Source organism: Ursus maritimus (genome assembly GCF_017311325.1).
Source record: "Ursus maritimus isolate PB19 chromosome X unlocalized genomic scaffold, ASM1731132v1 scaffold_X1, whole genome shotgun sequence".
Taxonomy (NCBI): Eukaryota; Metazoa; Chordata; class Mammalia; order Carnivora; family Ursidae; genus Ursus; species Ursus maritimus.
The window spans coordinates 54194463-54211295 of record NW_024423319.1 but is presented as its reverse complement, the minus strand read 5'-3'; the positions used below and the strand labels follow the sequence as shown (position 1 = coordinate 54211295).

The 16833-nt window shown below is 33.2% G+C and overlaps 1 protein-coding gene across 1 annotated transcript in view; it reads left to right on the top strand.

Annotated features, from left to right (window-relative positions):
• Positions 1-5301: 5301 nt before the first annotated feature.
• Positions 5302-16833, top strand: part of KLHL4 (kelch like family member 4) — a 53361-nt gene continuing 41829 nt past the window's right edge. Inside the window, exons 1-4 of the mRNA XM_040630221.1 lie at positions 5302-5937; positions 6322-6458; positions 9771-9967; positions 14946-15158. Of these exons, the coding sequence (XP_040486155.1) occupies positions 5795-5937; positions 6322-6458; positions 9771-9967; positions 14946-15158 (690 nt within the window). The 5' untranslated portion in view covers positions 5302-5794. The remainder of the gene's footprint in view (positions 5938-6321; positions 6459-9770; positions 9968-14945; positions 15159-16833) is intronic.

Genomic DNA, 16833 nt, shown 5'->3' with positions numbered 1-16833 from the left:
GGGGAGTCAGAGATATGGGCTTCCAATTATGGGATGAATAAGTCACAGGGAAAAAGGTACATCATAGGGAATATAGCCAATAATATTGTAATAGAAATGTATGGTGACAAGTTCAAAAAGGGAGGAGCATAGTTATAAAGGAATTGGTTTTCTTTTTTTTCTTTTTTTTTTTTTTGAATTGGTTTTCTATGCAATTGAATCATTGCCCATGTGATGTGATCAGGTGTATCTGGTTACAATAAATTGTTATGACTTTAGGTTATTATATGTATCGCAATGGTAACCAAAAAAGAAATATATGTAGAATATTCACAATTAAAAATGAGGAGGGAATTAAAACATTTCATCACAAGAAAATTAAGAAGTAGAAATGAAGGCAGTAATGGTGTAAATGAAGAAGTTACTGCAAGATATACAGACTTCGGAATAGTAGAAGTGCATTAAGTAAAAAGTGAAATCTGAATAAAGTGTGGACTTTAGTCAATAATAACATATCAGTATTGGTTTATTAATTATAAAAAAGTACCATATTGATGTAAGATATTAATAATAAGGGAATTGAGTGTGGATATGTAAATTACTATTATCATCTCAATTTTTCTGTAAATCTAAAATTGTCCTAAAATTTTTGGTTTAAAAAATATTTTTTGGTATGGCAAAATGTCATTAACAATAATGGTTCTTTGTAATGACAGCCCAAATTCCCCTCCTCATTCTCAAAACTCAATAAATTTCCCCATGTAGAATATTTAGTCACTGAAATTAGACTTAAATATTAAATCAGTGATTACATGTTCATTGTGTACAAAGTATTGTATTAGGTGCATCCTTTATTGTTTTTTTTTTCTTTTAAATATAGCTTTTGCTTTCAAAGTCTTAAAAATTAACTGTAGAATTAAGAGGTAGACCAGAGAGTTTCAAACTTGGAACCATTGAAATTTTTGACTGAACAATTATTGTAGAGGGCTGCCCTGTGCATTATAGGGTGTTTACTAGTATCTCTGGCCTCTACCTACTTGATGCCAGTAACAACCATAGTTATGACAACCAAAAGTAAGGAATTCTCTGTACTTCTCAATTTTTAAATAATTCTATAACTGTTCTAAAAATTGAAGTCTATTAATTAAATGAATAACAGTTCCAGATAAAAATGTTTTAAAGATATTTATGGAGATAACTATATCTTGGTAGTTAGAATGAACTTAACATAAGATTTAACATTTATACAGAGACTTTCATGTATATTTTCTCATGTAATCATCTGAAGAACCCTGTGACATAAGCATTACTGTTGGTAGTAATGGTATTCATATTATTTTTATTTCCATTTTATAGGAGAAAATTAAAGTTTAGAAAGATAAAGTGACTTGCCCAAGATCACTCAGCTTGTATTCAAGGGCAGGAACTCAATCTAGGCATTTTGATGCTTTTTTTTCATTTCAGCATGCTGTCTCCCATGTCACCATCTGTAGATATCGTACAATAACGAAAGGGGAGGAATATTCTCTGATGCATTGGCTTCCATTATAACATCTGACCTGACATTACAGTATCTAAAATGGAGGCAAGAGAACTGTGATTTATAAGCTCTGGGAACTCATTCAGATTGGGTTATGTTTCAATAGTTTAATTGTTGTTGGTTTGCTTGCTTGACTTGTTTTATTATATTCTGTTTAAATAATGACCAATAATAGATTATAATATTTTATATATTTATATTGTTATGTATGTTATATTTTGGATGCAATAAATTGATATACCCATATTTCTTTGTGTACTAATTTCTTATTTCTTAATGAGACACAAGACACTGTTGCTTCTGTCTTTTGAAATGTAACAAAATTGTGTGTGGTTCATGTTGATAGGATTTTTAGATTCTAAAAATTTGTGTTTTAATTATAAAAAATACTGCAGATACCTAATAAATTTGTGTGCCCAAATAAACACATCCCAAACTAGTGAGTAATTAAAGATGATTTTTTTGTCCTTAACCAAATTAGGCTGAAGAAATTTCATAGAATAAAATTATTTCCTGGCCAGAACTTTCCAAAATATATTCCTACTTTAGAATATGCTCCTCTTCAATAAATGATGGAGTATACATGAGGAAAGCTAAGATAATATGACATTGAATGTTTGATTGACTCAATGTAAATAAAACCATTACTCAAGCAGAGGAAAAATTAAGATAACTGACTTAATCCTGAATACTTTCTAGCCTATGGTGAGGAAGTATTTTTCCTCTCTAAAACAAAAAAACAAGCAAACATATTTTGTAGCAATTTTAAGGATATTCATACCATGCTACCTTAATTATCCATGTAATACCGTGACTGAATGTCCCAAAGAGTCTTTAAAGGCTAAGAAATTTCAGAAATGAAAAAAAAAAAGAAGAAGAAGATTCAGAGATGAACCATTTATTTAAATTAAAGAGAAAGTGATGTCCCCTATACCAATTATCTCCAAAGAAACACAGGTTGAGTTGGGGGTAGGGGAACTTAAAACTAATGGTGGAAAATGATGCTTGAAAGGAAGAAAGACAATAAGCAAATAATTTAAGTATGTTCATCCAAGCATTAAGTATTTAAGCTTCTACTGATTATAGCCTCTATATGCTTGTATTAGTATTTAAATTCCACCATTGTGTGATGCTGAAAAAAATGTAGACAAATTTCATCATTGTAAATTCAACAGTCATCGTATTTGCTTAAATAGTCAAAGGGTACAAACTTCCAGTTAGAAGATGAAAGAGCTATTGTGGACATTGCTGCTATGAATGCTGGGGTGCATGTGCCCCTTCTTTTCACTGCATCTGTATCTTTGGAGTGTGGAAGGAGCTGAGATGTCCTTCAACAGATGAATGGATAAAGATGCAGTCTAAGAAACAAACTGAGGGCTCCAGAGGGGAGGAGGGTGGGGGAATGGGATAGGCTGGTGATGGGTAGTAAGGAGGGCACGTATTGCATGGTGCTTTGGGTGTTATATGCACCTAATGAATCATCGAACTTTACATCAAAAACCAGGGATATACTGTATGGTGACTAAAATAATATAATAAAAAATATTATTATAATTAAAAAAAGATGTGGTTCATATTTACAATGTAATATTAGCCATCAGAAAGGATGGATACCTACCATTTTCATCAACATGGGTGGAACTGGAAGGGATTATGCTAAGTGAAATAAGTCAAGCAGAGGAAGACAAATATCATATGATTTCACTCATATGTGGAACATAAGGGATAGCATGGAGGACCATAGGGGAAGGGAAGGAAAATTGAACGGGAAGAAATCAGAGAGGGAGACAAACCTGAGAGACTCTGGACTCCAGGAAACAAACTGAAGGTTGCAGAGGCAAGGGGGTGGAGGGATGGGGTAACTGGGTAATAAGTATTAAGGAGTGTACATGCTATGATGAGCACTGGGTTTATACACTAATGAATTGTTGAACACTACATCAAAAATTAATGATGTACTATATGTTGGCTAACTGAACATAATAATAAAAAATTTTAAAAAATTGAAAAAGAAGGGGCGCCTGGGTGGCGCAGTCATTAAGCGTCCGCCTTTGGCTCAGGGCATGATCCCGGCATTCCGGGATCAAGCCCCACATCAGGCTCCTCCTCTGGGAGCCTGCTTCTTCCTCTCCCACTCCCCCTGCTTGTGTTCTCTCTCTCTCATTGGCTGTCTGTCTCTGTCAAATAAATAAATAAAATCTTTAAAAAAATTGAAAAAGAAAACAAAAAAAGAAGAAAGAGCTAAGATGTCCATCAATAGATGAATGGATAAAGATGTGAGACATACACACACACACACACACACACACACACACACACACACCAGAATATTACTCAGCCATCGGAAAAGATGAATACTTAACCATTTGAATCCATGTGGATGGAACTGGAGGGTATTGTGCTGAGTGAAATAAGTCAATCAGAGAAAGACAATTACCATATGGTTAAACTTATATGTGGAATATAAGAAACAGTGCAGAGGATCATAGGGGAAGGGAGGGAAAACTGAATAGGAAGTCATCAGAAAGGGAGAAAAACCATGAGAGATTATTAAGTACAGGAAACAGACTGAGAGTTGCTGGAGGGGAGGAGGGTGGGGGTGGGGTCATTGTATGATGGGCATTAAGGGGGACACATGATGTGATGAGCACTAGGTGTTATATGCAACTGATGAATTACTGAATTCTACATTTGAAACTAATGATGTACTATATGTTGGCTAATTGACAAGGCAAGAAACAACAATTGTTGGAGAGGATGTGGAGAAAGGGGATCCCTCCTACATTGTTGGTGGGAATGCAAGTTGGTACAGCCACTCTGGAAAACAGTGTGGAGGTCCCTTAAAAAGTTAAAAATTGAGCTACCCTACCCAAGAATCATATAATGAGTATTCCATGGAGAATGTTCAGCCATTGCACTACTGGGTATTTACCCCAAAGATACAGACGTAGTGAAGAGAAGGGCCATATGCACCCCAATGTTCATAGCAGCATTGTCCACAATAGCTAAATCATGGAAGGAGCCGAAATGCCCTTCAACAGATGACTGGATTAAGAAGTTGTGGTCCATATATACAATGGAATATTACTCAGCTATCAAAAAGAACGATTTCTCAACATTTGCTGCAACATGGACAGCATCGGAGGAGACAATGCTAAGTGAAATAAGTCAAGCAGACAAAGACAATTATCATATGGTTTCTCTCATCTATGGAACATAAGAACTAGGAAGATCGGTAGTGGAAGAAAGGGATAAAGAAAGGGGGGGTAATCAGAAGGGAGAATGAAGCATGAGAGACTATGGACTCTGAGAAACAAACTGAGGGCTTCAGAAGGGAGGGGGGTGGGGGAATGGGATAGGCTCATGATGGGTAGTAAGGAGGGCATGTATTGCATGGTTCACTGGGTGTTATGCAACTAATAAATCATTAAAATTTACATAAAAAATAAATAAAAATTAAAAAATTAAAAAAAATAAAAAGTAAAAAGTAAAATAAAATCCACTGATGTGGAAAAAAAAAAAAAAGAAGATGAATAACCTCCAGGGATCTAATGTATAGCATGGTGACTACGGTTAACAATATCGTATCACCACACACATGAAAAATGGTAACTATGTGAGGTGATAGATGTGTTAACTAAACTTATTGTGGTAATAATTTCACAATATATACATAAATGAAATCATTACACTGTACACCTTAAATTCACACAATGTTATATATCAATTATATATCAATAAATCTGGAAAAAAGATATAAAAGATAGAAATTATATATTTTCTTGATGGGACTGATATTGCAAAGAATGTTATGAATGTTTGAGATTCTTCAAGAATCATATAATGAGTATTCCATGGAGAAGCTTCTGGACATAATTAAATTTGAAATGTATTTTGAATCATCACTACAATTTTATGCCTAATGGCATAATTGTGATACCAATAAAAATCAAAGAAAGAGGCTAACATTTTGAAGTTTCTGTTTGTGCATATAAAAATTATCACTAGCCCTTCAATGGAGCTATACATATTTATGGTTCCATTCCAAGTACAAATATGAACTATGACATTTCACTTTAATTGAAAATTAGACAGTAATCATAGTGAAATATTTAAGATTGGAGGGCAAATTTTAATTTTACATTAATCAAGTATGTTTCTTTTAGAATTTGGTGTGCCCAAATTTCCCCTGGACATTTGCACACTCACTAAGAGAATAAACCATATTCTCCCTTTTACCCGCCTTTCAGATTGGATACACAAAATCCTGAAGAAATGAATGTCAACAGATCTGAGGAGCAGTTCCATGCTGTAAACCATGCAGAGCAAACTCTCCGCAAAATGGAGAACTACCTGAAAGAGAAACAACTGTGTGATGTACTACTTATTGCTGGACACCTCCGAATCCCAGCCCATCGGTAAGTATCCTTATGCAGACAGATCGTTTCGTAAGTATAGGACGTGAATGAGAATGGATTGGTCCATTGAAAACAAAATACAATGCTGAGGAGAATGTATTTTTATCTTCCTACATTGAAAAAGCATTAGCATATATGATCCATTTCCCTGTGTGATATTTAGAAGAGCCAAACTTTAGAGAAATTGATGTAAAACAGCACAAACCCTCAAAAGAAAATTAATTTACTTAATTTACCTTTCTAATTTTGCTACACTTCACTAAACTATGAAAGATTCATACAGATAACAAACTCAGCGGTGTTACAAACTTACTGATTGTATTTCATGCTTTTCAGTGAAACTACCGACTAATTTAAGTTCCTATGAAACATTCCTATTTCAAGGTTGGTTCTCAGCGCAGTGTCTGATTATTTTGCTGCAATGTTTACTAATGATGTGCTTGAAGCCAAACAAGAAGAGGTCAGGATGGAAGGAGTTGATCCTAATGCACTTAATTCCTTGGTGCAGTATGCTTACACAGGTAAAGTGGCATGTATTAAGTCATTCAATCCTCACAATAACCCTACATTATATAATCTACATTATTATTATTCCAACTAGAAATGAGAAAACTGAAGTATCGACCAGTTAAGTAACTTTCTCAAGGTAGTAAGGGGCAGAATCCAAATTTAAATTCAGTAGTATAAAAGAATAAGAGGTAAATAATATGATATAAAAAATTTGACCATGAGAGAATAAAGCTATTTTAACACAAAAACAAAAGGACATGTCTCTCTCTTGAATGGTGTAGGTACATTCTCATTTTTAAAAAGGATTTTATTTATTTATTTGTTTGTTTGTTTAGAGTGTTGGGGGGAGGGGCAGAGGGACAGGGAGAGAGAATCTTAATCAGACTCCACGCTCAACACTCGGAGCCCAATGCGGGGCTTGATCCTAAGACCCAGAGACCAAGACCTGAGCTGAAATCAAGAGTTAGACACTTAAACAGCTGAACCACCAAGGCGCCCTCAATTCTCATTTGTAAAAACTAGAAGTGTAGTATTCCAACTCTATATTAGAGGCATAGTATCTTCCTTTGAAATCATAAAGTCATAATTACTCAAACTATAAGGCAAAGGTAACAAGATGAGTTTGGAGGCCAAGAAGTATTTATTTATTTATTCCAACTTTATTAAGCAATAATTGATAAATATAATTATATATATTTAAAGTATGCTGTGTGATGATTTGCTATACATACACAAGTGGAATGATTACACAGATGAAGATAATTAATGCACACATTATCTCAAATAGTTAATTCCTTTTCTGTGGTGAGAATGCTTAAGATACACTCTCAACAATTTTCAAGTATGCAGTACCCATACCATATTATTAACTATAGACATTATGCTGTACATTAGAGCCTTACAACTATTTATCTTATAACTGAAAGTTTACACTGTTTGACCTATACCTCCCCATTTCCCCCTCCCAGCCCCTAGCAACCACCAATCTACTTGCCATTTCTATGAAATCAAAGAAATATATATATATGTATATATACATATATACATATATATATATTTCTTTATCCATTCAACTGTTGAAGGATATTTAGGTTGGTTGTTTCCATATCTTAGCTATTGTAAATAATGGAGCAACAAACCTGGGAGTGCAGATATCACTTATCCTGATTTCATTTCTTTGTATATATAATCAGTAGGATTGTTGGATCATATGGTAGTTTTATTTTCTAATTTTTTCACAAACCACCATATTGTTTTTCATAATGCTGTAGTAATTTACATTCCCACAAAGAGTGCATAAAAGTTCCCTTTTCTCCAAAACCTCACCAACATTGGTTATCCCTTCTTTTGATTTTGATTTACATTTTCCCAGTAATTAGTGATACTAAACACCTTTTCATATACTTATTGGTCATTTGTATGCCATTTCTGGGGGCGGGGAAGCTTATCCAGGTTATTTGCTCTTTTTAAATTTTTATTTATTTTTATTTTTTTAAAGATTTATTTGTTTATTTGAGAAAGAGAGAGGGAGAGCATGGGGGTGGGGGATCAGAAGGAGAGACAGAAGCAGATTCCCCGCTGAGAGGAAAGCCCAATGCAGGGCTGGATCTCAGGGTCCTGAGATCATGACCTGAGCTGAAGGCAGACACCTAACCAACTGAGCCACCCAAGTGCCCCTACTTGTTCTTTTTTAATTGGATTATTTGCTTTCACACTACTGAATTATATGAGTCCTTTATATATGTTTTGGATATTAACCCCTTATCAGTATATGGTTTGCAATATTTCTCTCATTCTGTAGATTGCCTTTTCAATATATTTTATATTTCCTTTCTGTGCAGAAGATTTTTAGTTTGATATAGTCCCACTTGTTTATTTTAGATTTTGTGGCCTGTCTTTTGGTGTATTATCCAAAAAATCTTTGCCAAGACCAATGTCAAGGAGACTTTTTACTGTTTTCTTCTAGGAGTTTTATGATTTTGTTCATTAAGAAATGAATATTCTTCTTAATAACCAGGCCAAATTTCAATGTCTGAAGCAGGTGAATCATAGATCTGAATCTGAGAATAGACTATAACTTTTCTGGGTCTCATGAGATATGGGCAGGGCTCTCCCTTCAAAATCCATGAAAAAACAAACAACCCAAGAAAGTCTGCTGATGGATGAGACCCTTTCGCAACATATTTTAGAGGTTGAAAAAAATATAGAGCATCTCACAGTATGTATTTACTCTTTCGTTATGCTTATGAAACCATATAAAATTCATATTAAGGCATTTTACAAGGAAAATATAAAGAAATAGTTTATAGTACATATATTCCATATGAAATATCATTTTTTATAACTTATAGTTTGACTGAGACAAACAAAAAAAGGAATATAACTTACCAAAATAACTTATAACATTTGTGATAAGTCATCAACAAAGCTTCCTCTGAAAATTTCATATGTATATACATACATACATATTTACATATATGTATCTCAATATAAAGGAAATAGGTTAAATAGCTCTGATCTCATTTTTAGAAAATCTCTTCACAGATATTTTCGAATAGAACCAGTTTTTTATACCTAAGAAAATGCTCGTACAAACACTTATTTGAGGACTGTTAGCAATAATATTTTTCTTTTGAGACAATGCCAGGTGTCAGTTCCAGGCATAATATCTGAGCAAAGTCATCCTTATCAGCTAATAAATGCAGAGAGACACACAGAAATATAGACATATAACCTCAATGCTCTACTTAGTTATCAAATTTTTTCCATACAAATCATAATTACCCGTATGCTCATTATACAATATGATAAAATATTCCTTGAATCACAGTGTTTACAGGTTTTGATATAAGATTTATTTATCTATCTATCTATCTATCTATCTATCTATCTATCTATCATTTATCTATTTTATTTAGGTGAAAGAATTGTGGATTTTTTTCTTTCTTTTTTTATTTAAATTCAATTAGCCAACATATAGTACATCATTAGTATCAGATGTAGTGTTCAATGATCGATATAGTATTTAGATGAGGTCTAAGATGACAAAGAAATAACAAGTTGCTCTTCTTTGCAATAATGGTGTTCACTCTTCATTTGGTATAGTTGTCTTTCATAATCTAGTCTGGCTCCTTTCAGCCATCTTATTAGTGTTTTTATAGACTCCCTTGCATATGTTGGCTTTTAGTATTCCCATAGTGGTTATTGTGCACTAGAAAAGATAGCCCTAGCAATGAGATAAATTGAAAAATTCGACTAGTTAGCACATTTGTGTCTTACTCTATGGGACATGTAATCATTCTTTACTTTTTCAAACCATCTAGGTGTCCTGCAGTTAAAAGAAGATACTATTGAAAATTTGTTGGCTGCAGCTTGTCTCTTGCAGCTGACTCAAGTCATTGAAGTCTGCTCCAATTTTCTCATAAAGCAGCTCCATCCTTCAAACTGCTTAGGAATTCGATCATTTGGAGATGCCCAGGGCTGTACAGAGCTCCTAAGTGTGGCACATAAGTACACAATGGTAAAATCAATTGTTTCAAATTAACATGTAGCAATATTATATTAACACAATATCTAACTTACTGATTTCTTTACTGATATATATGTGTACATATGCATATATGTGTGTGTGTATATAACTATATAGTGTATGGGTGTGTGTATATATATAGCATATTATATATATATATACAGCCTTTCCAAAGTAAAGACTATAATGTTGGGATAAAATTAAAAACAATATAAATTAATATGATTTGCAAATGACTTGCACATGATGGATATTGGATAAAAATATTTGATTGAGCTGTACTCAAGCAAGTTTCTCATTTTTTAGACTGGAAAGGTTTAATTAAATCTCCAATCTTGAAGAAATGAAAATACTGCAAAAAATTAAACCATATAAGGACATATTTCAAGTCTAATCCACAGTATTAGGAAAATATATTGTCCCTGATTTCTTTTAAGTTTTTATTTACATTCCAGTTAGTTAGCATACAGTGCACTATTCGTTTCAGGTGTACAATTTAGCAATTCAACATGTTCATACAATACCTGGTGCTCATCACAAGCGCACTCCTTAATCCCCATCACCTATTTAACTCATCCCGCCACCTACCTTCCCTCTGGTACCCATCAATTGTTCTCTACAGGTAAGAGTCTTTTTCTTGGTTTGCCTCTCTTTTTTTTTTTTTGCCTGTGATCATTTGTTTCTTAAATTCCACGTATGAATGAAATCATATCATATGTGTCTTTCTCTGACTGACTTATTTTGCTTAGCATAATACTCTGTAGCTCCATCCACATTGTTTAAATAGCAAGATTTCATTCTTTTTGATGGCTGAGAAATATTTCATTGTATATATATATATATACCATTTCTTCTTTATCTGTTCATCAGTTGATGAACATTTGGGCTCTTTCCATAATTTCGTAATTATTGATAATGCTGCTACAAACATCAGGGTACATGTATCCCTTCAAATTAGTATTTTTGTATTATTTAGGTAAATACCTAGGAGTGCAATTGCTGGATGGTAGGGCTATTCTATTTTTAACTTTCTGAGGAACCTCCATCCTGTTTTCCAGAGTGGCTGCACCAGTTTGCATTCCCAACAGTGTAAGAGAGTTCCCCTTTCTCCACATCCTCACCAACATCTTTTGTTTCTCGTGCTATTAGTTTTAACCATTCTGAAAGGTGTGAGGTGATATCTCATTGTAGTTTTCATCTGTATTTTTCTGATGATGAATGATGTTGAGCATCTTTTCATGTACCTGTTGGCCATCTATATGTCTTCTTTGGAAAAATGTCTATTCATGTCTTCTCATTTTTTAATCAGATTATTTCTTTCTGATTTTTGTAATATTAGAACTTTAGTTTCTAAAATTGTATACATTATGATTTCTAATGAAAATTAAATAATGTTCAATAAGAAAAAAATAATTAATATATCAATATTAGCTGGAAGAGCTTATGAGCTATCAAAATCAGTCAATTCTACTGAAGGGATATTTTATGTCTTAACAAAAATATCTATTTTGGTTAAAAACAACCTGCAGTTCAATCCTTTAAGTTAACTAATTTAAAATCTTTCTCAATTCTATAAGTAATTATAATAAATTAACTGAACATATTTGTATGTGTTAATTCTTTAAAAGTTGCATGGGATGAGATTATCTTTTTTCAGTCAAGTGACAGTGGCATGAAATATAGATTGTCTGTAGGGAGTCAAGAAAAAGTAGTCAAGGATATTAAATTACCATTAATGCTAATAATTCTCTGATTCAAAGAAGAAAATGAACTTTTGAACCTCTGAAGCAGGGAAAACATAAGATGGATCTTTCTGTGAAATCCAATCAAAAAGGTAAATATTTCAAGCCAAGAAAATTGTTACAGTTATTTAAGATTCAAAAATAAAATGGCAAGTACATAAAAGCAAACAATAGAAAATCACAACTAAAAATAAAATTAACATTATGAATTTAAGATTGAGAGGCATATAAACAACATTTTGTTAACATGTGATACAGATCTTAAGTTTTTCAACTTTCTAGTATTGGAATTCTCTAAATTTTCTTGGTAAATCTTTCTCCCTATTTTTCCCATCCATGATCATTGTTCAAAATTTGAACTTTCAAAAAAAAAAAAGTCCTGAAACTACAGTGTTATGGGGAGAATTGTATTATAATGGATTGACATTTTAATATATGTTACTGAATTGTACTATTTATATTCTTATGTGCTAAATACAGATGTCATATAGTCTATAAGAACATCAGTTATATAGTTCAAAGATTAATCCTACCACAAAAGCCAAGCATGAAAATTATCTGTTAATTTACTTAAATTCTTGAACTAAGTATTAAGTTTCCTGTCTGTTATCTTACTCTCACAGTCAAAACACATCCTGATAAACAGCTTGAATTATTTCTTGTTGCTCAAAATGAACTTGTCTTTTCTTATTATGTAACTGAAGCTGAGTGTTAAAGCAGGATGTGCAAAAAACACATTACTGCTGTCTCGCTTAACCCCCTTTCTTTAGTTATTTTAGTACCTACTATAAATAAAGCAAAGTAGGCAAAGGTCTTACTATAATAATGTTTTTGTAATGCCATATTGATATTATAAAATACAAATAATTTTAATGTTTAAGAATGATGTTAAACTCTCAAGACTCAATTACAAATATTTGAATCATAGACTGCGTAAAACAGATTGCCCTCCCTAATGTGAATGGGCTTCACTCAGAAACATCCTCACAGATACACCCAGAACAATGTTTGATCCAAAGTCCAGACACTCCACGGGTTGTTCAAGTGGACACATTAAATTTGCTATCATAATTCTATAAATAGTAGTCTGCACTGATGAAACACTGAGCAACTATGCTATGTTCATTTAGTAAGTTTTACCAAAAAGCAAATGTGGATTAAGAAATGAATATCAAACCTCTTGGAAAGGTGTATAGAAGAAAGTGTTTATCTTGAAATTAGAAACAAAATAATTCCAAAATAAAACAATTTAAAATTAATCTTTAAGCTTTACTAAGTATTTCTCTACAGTACTGGATATTGCAGTGCCATATGTAGATACTTGAAATCAATATATTTATTTTTTTTTTATTTAGACTAAGTTACAATTTTCAGTAATCTCATCAGGAAGTTACTTTGGAACCATAACAAATTCTATTGTAAACTCTAATTTCTCGCTATAAATGTGACCATCATATAAACTATTTGAATCATTTCTTAACTTTCTCAAATGTGTAACCAAATTTGATAGATTTTTCTATGATCCACATTAGCCATTGAGTAGGTTTTACAAACTGAGCAATCTCTCTCTCTCTCTCTCCCTCTCTCATTTCTTTCTGTTTTTCTTTTCTTTCACTGGGGAGTGGATAGAAAGGAGAATGAGATATAGTGTCTTCCATCATATTGACATAATGATATAAACACTCAGGGTTTACATACACTACCAGTAATAGGTAACCACACATTTTTAGAGTATTACCTTTTTCTTAACCCATTCATAAAAATTATGTCACTTATGAAAGGCAGTTGCACTGTTGAGCAAAATGGAGTAGACCTGAAGACTTAAGGGTTTGAGTCTATACTTTGTCATTTATTGCACAGGAGACCAAACAGTTCACATAGCATATTTTCTCATCAGTATAATTTCACCTCTTACAAGATCATATTGGTGATGACTTAATGGGGTTTTTTTTTTACTTAATGTTTGTGAAAGTGTGATTTGCTGTACAAATGTAATGTATTATTAATTATAGTACTAGTTCCATTACTTTGCTGTAGGTGAGACGGTTTTCAACCAGGGACAACTGCTACATTAAAAACAGCAGTCCTTTCTCAATTGTTTACCTTAGTCACAAGAGGGCTCTTCATTTAAATAGGCAAGTTAGCTTGGAATTTATGGTACCAGAACTCCCTGACTGGTCTATCAAACAATGGGTTTTGTATGAATAATTTTACTATTAAGCTAACTCAGTTCCACAATGACTAAACTCTGAGTGGAGCTGAGGGAGAGATTTGATTCATCCAAGATCCCCCCAATTTATTTAGAGGCTGTTATAAGCTGCTTCAAGAATATCTCTTTATTGTGCAACATGAATTACCAACTAGACATGTTTATCTCCATTTTGGATATATTTTATCACATTTAAAACTTAAGATTTTTATGTGAAAAATGTTGAAAACAATAGTTGTGTTGTCATAGAAAAATATGCAACATTATAAATAAGAAAAAATATATAGTGGTGTTTGATGAAAAAATTTGAAACACAGCTGCCTGAAATTTGATACTTGATAAAATATAACACTGTGACAGAAGAGTTAAAGAATAATATATAAAAATTGCAAGACAACCCCATTCACCCCCCCAAAAAAAATAAATCCATAGGGGTCCCTTTTAGATTGTCCTAAATTTGTGTATTATCCATTGTAAAATGCACCTTTGCCTTGGTTAATAGATCATGCTTTCCCATGAAAGAAAAGAGTTTTTCATCAATCTATTTGTCTCAAAGCAATTCAGTATGCTGCCCCCTCAAATGCGCAGCCAGAGCTACTTCTCCCAGGTCTTCAAGGTAGCCTCCACTTTGAAAATTTCCACCCTTCCTCTTAAGGTTTTTGGCTAAAGACCAACTCAACATCAGTCACTTCTGGAGTCATAAGCTGTTGCCACCGACAACAGCTAGGAGAGAAAAGCACTGGTATCAACTCAGACACCACCCATGTGCCCTATGAAGCAGTTAAGCCCTTTCCTTGCGTTCGATAAATAATTCTCAGTGGACACATTTGGCTCCTCAGCTTCAGAACACTCCCCATGCCCTCTGTCACAGGCAGCAATGGTACCTATTTGTTATAAATGCATATATCTGTCCCTCTGGTGTTTTCTGAATTTTAACAAAGTGAAGTGTTTTCATATGCTTATTTTGTTAAGACGTTTCTAAAGTACGGAGTTTCAGTAGAAGACCTTTCTTTTCTAGGAACACTTCATTGAGGTAATAAAGAACCAAGAATTCCTCCTGCTTCCAGCTAATGAAATTTCAAAACTTCTGTGCAGCGATGACATTAATGTGCCTGATGAAGAAACAATTCTCCACGCTCTAATGCAGTGGGTGGGGCACGATGTGCAAGCTAGGCAACGAGACCTAGCAATGTTGCTTTCTTATATCAGACTGCCATTACTTCCACCACAGGTATGGAAATTTACCCAGGTAACATAGAGTTCTAAACTACCACTAGACATTAATCCATTCCTTTTTTTTGTTGTCTAATTTTATTTTATTAAGAGGATTTCTGTTAACTGGAGTGGATAAGATTTTCTCACAGAAGGACGTATCCAGCCTTCAATTAGCACTATTTATGATGCTGAGAGAGAACAAGTATTTAAAAAAAAAAAGGTACAGATAATCTCTAAAAAAATCTACAGATAATTCCTAAAGCATATTCTTTAGTTTCAGTTTCTTCCTCATCAAACAGCACTTGTAAGAAACAGAGAAAATGACTAGGCTCTTTTTTTTTTCTTTTCCTGCCCACCTTCTAGGCAAGCTAATAACCAGTATAGTAGCATCCCAAAGGAGACTCTAGCAAGGAGTTAGTCTGGCTAATACTTACTAACATGGTTAATTAGCTGCTATGATTGAAATCCTACTATAGTAGCTTCAGATGCACTATGGAATAATTATAATGACATCCTCATCATACATGCTGGAGGATTATAGTAATAATTCTAAAAACAAACACCCTTGGATATGATTTACAATTGACCTACCTCATACTGGATTTTAGTAAGTGAAGTTTAGTGAGGTTAGAGTGCAGTCTCACTATATACTTCTACCATTGGTGATAACAATTTCTTTTCTGCAGCAAATTGATCAATAGTAGATATCGGTTGTTTATTGTGTATATATAAATACATTGCATATATGCACATTTCATATATTATACAGCCTGTGAGTGAAATCATCAAACATCAACCACATAAGAAGGAGGTGCTTCATCTAGATTTAGTGGATCAGTAGTTTCATAAACATTAAAATTAATCAATTTTCAACAAATTATTAATTAAATGTTAATATTGAAAAATAGAATGTTACTTTACTGATGATTTCTCTACTTTTTTTAAACTTTTCTCTGTTAAATAAATCCATGGAGCTACATATTTACTCTTAAGAATTTATCTATATGCAATGAAAGAACACTGACTGCCTTCTTGGGTATAGCAAATGTATTCAAAGTGCAAGGCAATAGTAACATCAAAAAGAGAAACATTAAAATATACATGTAATTTTAGACCCAAGTTTCAGAATCTGGAAATTTTATGTTTGTGTGACTATGTGTACACTTACATGTGTTATTTTCATGAGAGGGCCTATATGATTTATTGGATTCTCTAAGGCAGCACTACTCAAAATGGCCCTGAGCTAGCAGCATAGCATTTCCTGAGAGCTTGCTAGAAATCCAGTTTCCAAAGCCCCCACCACAGACCTACTGGAACAATTTATGGGAGTGAGGCCAAGGAATCCATATTTTAATAAGTTCACCAGATGATTCTTAGATATGCAAAAAAAAATTGAGATGCATTGGTATAATGGATCAGAGGCCCTAAACTTTATACTGTTTTGTCGATATGTTCTTTCAGCAAACTGCTTAGTTTGGACTTGTCTTACTTTATTGGAATGAGGAGAAATTTCCAGCTCAAACACACAACCAATGGTCTTTGGCTTCCCACATTTGAGTATGCCTTATGCCTAAAGTGTGGACTGTTGTGAATTTTTCCTAATGATGGTAGTAGTGGTTAATAGCATACAGAATATAGACCTTCCAAAGCAATTTTAATAGTGACTTTAAAAAGATATTCTAGAAATGAAA